At 38.3% G+C, this 7,395-nt stretch overlaps 1 protein-coding gene across 1 annotated transcript in view; it reads left to right on the plus strand.

Moving 5' to 3' along the window:
- LOC106868304 (translation machinery-associated protein 16) overlaps positions 1–7,395 on the plus strand; it is a 31,840-nt gene that overhangs the window by 19,791 nt on the left and 4,654 nt on the right. The window contains exon 6 of the mRNA XM_014913495.2: positions 2,261–2,303. Coding sequence (XP_014768981.1) covers positions 2,261–2,303 — 43 coding nt within the window. The remainder of the gene's footprint in view (positions 1–2,260; positions 2,304–7,395) is intronic.

The following is a 7,395-nucleotide window of genomic DNA, read 5'->3' on the forward strand; positions in this document are numbered from 1 at the left end:
TTGATCCAATCAACAGAACAGCCTGCTCGTGAAATTAATGTGCAAGTGGCTGAGCACTCCACAGACACATGTACCCTTAACGTAGTTCTTGGGGAGAATCAGCGTGAGACAGAATGTGACAAGGCTGACCCTTTTGAAATACAGGCACAACAGAAACAGGAAGAAAGAGTGAGAGAAAGTTGTGGTGAAAGAGTACAGCAAGGTTCACCATCACTCCCTGCCGGAGCCTTGTGGAGCTTTAGGTGTTTTTGCTCAATAAACACTCACGGTCTGGGAATCAAAACCACGATCCTACGACCGCAAGTCCACTGCTCTAACTACTGGGCCGCTGTGCCTCCACACACACACATATATATATATATCTATAATATAAATTGAAGTTCACCGACTGTTGTATTCTTTCTTGTCTTGAGGTTCACGGCCAAACGGCTGGGTGGATTTGCGTGAAAAATGGCACACATGTGGGGACGGGTGCATAGATTGGAACGCGCTTTCTATTTTTTTCCTAGCCCCCATACTTACAGAGAAAATTGATTAAAACAACCTGCGTGAGTGTATGTCACTGAAGCCATTCTTACATATATACATATAATAAATAAATAAACTGAATGATAAATTTCAGTTATCTATCTCTCTTTCTTTCTTTCTCTCTCTCTCTCTCTCTCTCATATACACATACACCATCAACATTACTCTGTCTGTCGCGCACACCCCATCAAACATACACACTCACACAGACATACGCACGTACATCAATTCTCCCTTCTCACTACAACTTCAAAAGATCGCCTTCCCTTTACACTTGTCCGACCATTGATCGACAGATAAAACACAAACTCCTGCTAAATGCAAAAATCCCGCCAAAAGTACACACACAAACGGACATTTCATGTCTTTCACTTTCTCTATGATTATACACGTGTTGCAAATAATAGCTCTTACATTTTAATCTTCAACAGGTATGTATCAATTTCTGTAATGTGAATTGTTTTTCTATAAGCATATAACAATTACTTATTCCATATTCACTTACCTACATACAATTTCCACTAATTCTTACAGGTTCATTTTCTGTTAAAGTAATTCTTAACGTCAATTTCTTAACATAATACGCAGAATTCTCGCATTAATACAGTAGGGTGTTTTGAGGGAGATTTGGCTGCTATTTCTACCAGGTCTACCTACCATGTAGAGGTCTGAACTTATTTTTCATTCACAGATTTGCATTTCAAACATTTAACATAATCTTTTCCATAAATCAACTATCGTAAACACATACACACGTGCAAGCACGCACACACACACACACACACACACACACACACATGTCCATTCCATATATCTTCTTTCAATTTCTGCTCTCTGCAAAAAAAATTTTTACGGATACAACTGCTTACAAAAATAGGGATTAATGTATAATTTCTTTCTATGTTCATAATAGCTGTTTTCTGACGGGGGGTTCAGGAAATTTTCATACAGCTGGAGGCTCCCATCGAAACAGGGAACCCGAAATGATAAGGTTGAGAAACGATGTTATAGATTATGCCTAACCGAAAACGATCACAGTCACATCATCCAAACAGACCAGGTGAAACCGGGCTAAGCTGCTAGTATATATATATATATATCGTCGTCGTCGTTTATATTTAATATACATACTTACATGTAGGATTGACATGACAAATCACATTTGGCATGGGAGACTGTTCATAGAAAATTAAGTGAATACTATCTCCACCGCTAAAGTCACAACTATCAGCCCTGTTAAGTGAGTAATCTTCAGATGAATTGAGTGAGGGAGTTTTTAATTGAAGATCATTGTGATTTTCATCTCAAACTTGAATTTACTGTTGTAGTGAGTTGCTTCAAACAACATGGCTGAACACAACATCAACAACACAGTTAAAGAACATAAGGAAACCAATATTGTAAAATGTTAATATATTCTTTTTAGCTGTAACAGAGGAAACTGTAACTATAAGATGCATTTTTCTTTGAATTATGAGCTCAGTAATAATTCATTTATAAAAGGGCCAAACACAACCCCTCTGTTGGATATATGAATAGATTGAAAACATAGTAGGATGATCTGTACCCGGAGCTAAATTATTTTACTTCATTGTTTCACAGTTAGTGACATTCCAACAGATACCACGCTGTCTGCCAGCCAGACTACATTAGAACTGTCCCACTGTTGTAAAACAATAATAAAGTTCCTTTCTGAGTCCTGTTTTTGTATGTCTTTCATTTTCTCCTCCAGAAATTCCAGATTTGTTGAATCCGGATAATGTGTCAGTACTGAAGTAAGTATTACTTTTCACTCAATCTCTGACTCACTCTTTCTCACAGGCACTTTCACTCACCCCCTCACTCCTTCTACTTCACCTCACCAGCATTTATTATGGTTGATTTTAAACTTAGTATTTATTCCCCAGCACATGTACCAAACCTGAAATTTGAGAGAGTTGGCTGTTGATTACATCGATTAGAATGGGAACTCAGAATGTAAAGTGCTGGAAGAAATATTGCTCTGATCCTCTTACAATTCTGCCAGTCCACTGCCCTTCAAATTTTGACATAAGGCCTGCAATTTTAGGGAAGTTGGGTTAGTTGATTACTTTGACTGTTACTTTATTTTATCAATCCTGAAAGGATGAAAAGCATAGTTGACATGAGTGGGATTTTGAGCTTAGAATGTAAAGATCTGGAAGAAATGCCACAAGGCATTTTGTCTGACATGCTCAGTCTGACCTAAGCACCCAGTCTCAAGTTTAGCAAGAGAGACTGACAAATGGCTGTGTGCCAATGTGTGAGATGAACAATGATCATCATTCTGGTGTATACAGAACATGAAAATGTTACTGCTATGGACAAGAGAAAGAGTTTGGTTGCAAAATTGTGAAAATATTTCTACTGAATAAAACAAGCAGGTGAAGAAGGCCAAAGGATAAAAATAGATGAAATATTGTAAATATAACAACCAAGATGGGGATAACATTTATTTCTCTTCCACAGCCAAATGTATTTTACCTTCTGTCTGTATACTTTGCTTGGTCTTTGGTACCTTCATTCTTCATGTGCGCCTGACAAGCTACTTGAAAAATAACATGGCTAGTGTTGTCCTACAACAGGTAAATAGGATAAGACTTATAGGATTAATTTTCTTGTATATGTCATATAAACAGTGACTTCAACATAGATCATCATTATCATCATTTAATGTCCATTTTCCATGCTGGCATAGGTTGGACGTCTTGACAGGATCTGGCAGGCCACACCAGGTTCTATAGTCTGCCTTGGCTTGGTTTCTATGGCCGGATATCCTTCCTAACACCAACCACTTCTTCAGAGTGTACTGGATGCTTTTTATGTGGCACCAGCACCCACACGGATGCCTTCTACATGGTACCTTGGTTTAGGATCTCTGTTCTGGTTTTCTCAAGTATTGTACCACATATCTCCGTCCTCTGTCATCTCCTTCATAACGTTCAGCATTTTGAGATCAGCCTTCAATACTTTGTTCCATGTTTTCCTGGGTCTCTTTCCACAACTTACCTCCACTTTAAGTGATCATCCCTGCTTTATGCAACTGTCCTTATCCATCTACATCACATGACTGAACCAGTGCAGTCTCCTCTCTTGCACACTGTATATAATTCCTCTTATGCCCAACTTCTCTCTCAATATACCAGTGTTCTGTTGCACATGCACACTGACATCGCACTTCCAATGGAGCATATCAGCTTTGTTCCTTTCCATCCTTCACATATCCTCCACATTCAGGGCATTTTTTTTTTTGTGATGCATTTCACATGGAAGAGAGTTCCTATGAGGTTACTAGTTAGTCACCTGGTGATTTCAGAGGGTTTCTTATAAATGATAAAAATCTGATGTCATTTTCGAAGTAGTCCCTAAGAAATATTGTCAATTAAGTCCCTGCAGAATAAAAACAATGTTGAGACAACAATAAATGTGTATATATGAGGACAGTCTGGCTGCACCTGTAAAAATTTTTAAGTTTAGTGAAAATTTTAAAATTTGGTGTATCGATGTAATTTTCCATGCTGAATCTGAAGAGCTTATTCACTTTTTCCAGAAAAATTTTGAAAAAAGTTGTAGAGGTTTAAAGTTTGAACATATTTAGCCAGTCAGAAAACAGGATTTGGAAGCTGTCATTTTGTGGGTGACAGCATGTGTTATTAACTGTAAACAAACCAAATATTGGTGGAATTCTGCTTTACACACCCAATATAAATCCTTATAACTTTTTGGGGGGAGGAATTTTCAGAATTCATATGATTATGCAAAAATAAAAACAAGAAATTTGTGTGTGCATGATTTAAGGCCTATTTAGTTACTATTTTTAGCACATTTCACAGCCATCTCATATTTCATGTTTTAAGCATTTAATAAACGGAAAATGACCATGTGAGCAAGCAGTTTGGCTTGTAACTATGGAAACAGGCACCTATATGTCTGTGGCTTTCAAATGGCTAAAGTTATCTAAAATTTGCAAACTTTAAAAGCTATGAACTCTTTATTTATTGATTTATGGTGAAAATGAATTTCATGTGAATTTACAAAACTACCCCACTACACAAAATATGAAATCATTTGGAACAAAAATTGAAGAAATTGAAAAGTGGCAGCCAAACAGAAGAAACCCACATAGTCAAATAAAATATGTGATGCAGAAAAACAAGAATTCATCATCATCGTTTAACGTCCACCTTCCATGCTAGCATGGGTTGGACGAATTGATTGAGGACTGGCGAACCAGATGGCTACACCAGACACCAATCTGATCTGGCAGAGTTTCTACAGCTAGATGCCCTTCCTAACGCCGACCACTCCGAGAGTGTAGTGGGTGCTTTTGCGTGCCACCGGCACGAAGGCAAGTCAGGTGGTACTGGCAACGGCCACACTCAAAATGGTGTATTTTACATGCCACCTGCACAGGAGCCAGTCCAGCGGCACTGGCAACGATCTCGCTTGAATGTTTTTTCACGTGCCACCAGCACAAGAATTGTAGTCAGCAAATATTTAAACCTTGAAATACTCTGTTTGAAACTGAGACTACTCTGTCAAAAGTAATGCTTATTTATCCACATTGTTTTGAATTAATCATAAATTATCTTATAGCTCTGAGATTTTGATGATGTGATTGCTTATTTTTAGAATGTAGGGTTGGTGTGAAAAGCCAGATCTGACCAGTTTAATCATAAAGCAGGTAGAATATTTTGGCCAATTTAAATACTAAAGGGTTGAACAATATACAATAAAAGGTAATTTGAATGCCTATGAAAATATCAACAGGTACCATGTACCTCCTCTACAATAAGACACCTGTTTCTGCCTCTCATTTCTCTGTCACACTTCACCCTTTCGTCATCTGATGCAAGATCCCCTCCTCCAATTCCCCCTCCCTTCTCAAAATTTCTTGTCTTGCAAGTTACTTGTGACCCTGCCAGTGCTTGTACCATGTAAAAAAAGCATCCAGTCCACACTGTGAAATACTTGGCATTTGGAAGGGCATCCAGCTATAAAAACCATGTTGAAACTGACCTTGCCTATACTTGTGTCACATAAAATACCTTCCGTCCACTCTGCAGGGTAGTTGGTGTTAGGAGGGCATCCAGCTGTAAGGTACCATGTCAAAGCAAACACAGAAGCCTTGTTTAGGCTTTTGCCTGGCCAGGTCCTGTCAAATCATCCAACCCATGCCAGCATGGAATGCAGACATTAAAAAATGATGATGATGGCCAGCACATAGAAACTGTAACAAAATTGGGCTGGATTTTTTCTACATGATACTCTCTTGCCAAACTCTTCTGGGCTTAAAATTCACAGCTTACACTAGCAAATTATTTCGATTACCATTTTATTCTGGTGGACCCCCAAAGGCATTCACTGTTTAAAAACTAGTTTTATAAGATACTCATTTCAAAATTTGTGTTTTGTTTTTCACACATTAACTTTTGTAGGTTGAACTGTGTAAAATGTTAAGAGAAAGAAACCTTGTTGTTTCTTGCAATACATACCAATACATTATATCTAAAGCGAAATCTTTTCAGGGGCCCTTAGAATACTATTGGAGATCCCCAATTTACTATTTTGTTACATGGATCCCCAAAAATTTTATGTGCATCTCTGTTGAGAACCACTGCTTTAGAGGATGTACATGTCTACTTCCCCCCATTGATGGGGGGAAGCTGGTAAAAAGAATATAGATGATGGTGACAAATTGTCAGAGTGTACTTTCAAGATATATGTGCTGGTATGGGTTAGATGAGTAATCACAATTCAATTCTTATTCAGAGTTACTGCAACTTCAAGGCAGTTTGAGGACCACTTCTTGCTCAATGTCCCATTTTTGGTATTGCTTCTGCAGCTTGACACCATTCTTAATACCAACCCCTTTACAGACTCTGCTCAATGGCATTAAAGGCATTGGCCATGTTCTCAGCAATACCAAAATCCTCTTTATCTGATGTTGTTTCTGTTCTTTGGAAGCAAATGTGACTGAAAGGGTGAACAGAAGAAAAACAATGTCATGCAGTATCTTCTAATAAAGTAAATGAATTAATTAACCCTTTGGCATTCAGATTATTTTGTCAAATATAATGCTAATTTATTTACACAGTCACAAATTAATCATGTATTATTTTGTAGTCTCAAGATATTGATGATGTGGTTATTTATTTTTAGAATGACATTGTAGGGTATGTATGAGAGGCTGGATCTGGCTAGTTTGAATATAAAACTGGGCAGAATATTTGGGATGGATATGGCTGGTTCAAATGCTAAAGGGTTAAAATAGTTGAGGATTATACAGTTGTTGAAAATTTAAATGATTTACTATGAATAGTAGATCTTAATGAAACACACTTATACAATGCACTTCTTTCAGTTTCCATCTACCAAATCCACTTGAGGCTTTGGTCAGCCCGAGGCTGTAGTAGAAGACATTTTCCCAAGGTGCCATCCAGTGAGACTGAACCGGGAACCATGTAGTTGAGAAGTAAACTTCTTACTACACACCCATGCCTGTGCCTACATCATTATCATCATCATTTAACATCCGTTTTCTATGCTGGCATGGGTTGGTTGGCTTAACCAGGGCTGGTAAGCTGCGGGACTGCACCAGACTCCAGTTTGATTTAGTGTGGTTTCTACAGCTGGATGCCCTTCCTAACACCAGCCATTCCAAGAGTGTGATGGGTGCTTTTATGTGACACCAGCATCAACCACATTGCCTTCGTGAGGCCCAACGCTCAAATGGTGCTTTTTATGTGACACCAGCATCAACCACATTGCCTTCGTGAGGCCCAACGCTCAAATGGTGCTTTTTATGTGACACCATTATCAACCACATTGCCTTCGTGAGGCCCAACG

This window comes from Octopus bimaculoides, chromosome 29, assembly GCF_001194135.2.
Source record: "Octopus bimaculoides isolate UCB-OBI-ISO-001 chromosome 29, ASM119413v2, whole genome shotgun sequence".
NCBI classification, from domain to species: domain Eukaryota; kingdom Metazoa; phylum Mollusca; class Cephalopoda; order Octopoda; family Octopodidae; genus Octopus; species Octopus bimaculoides.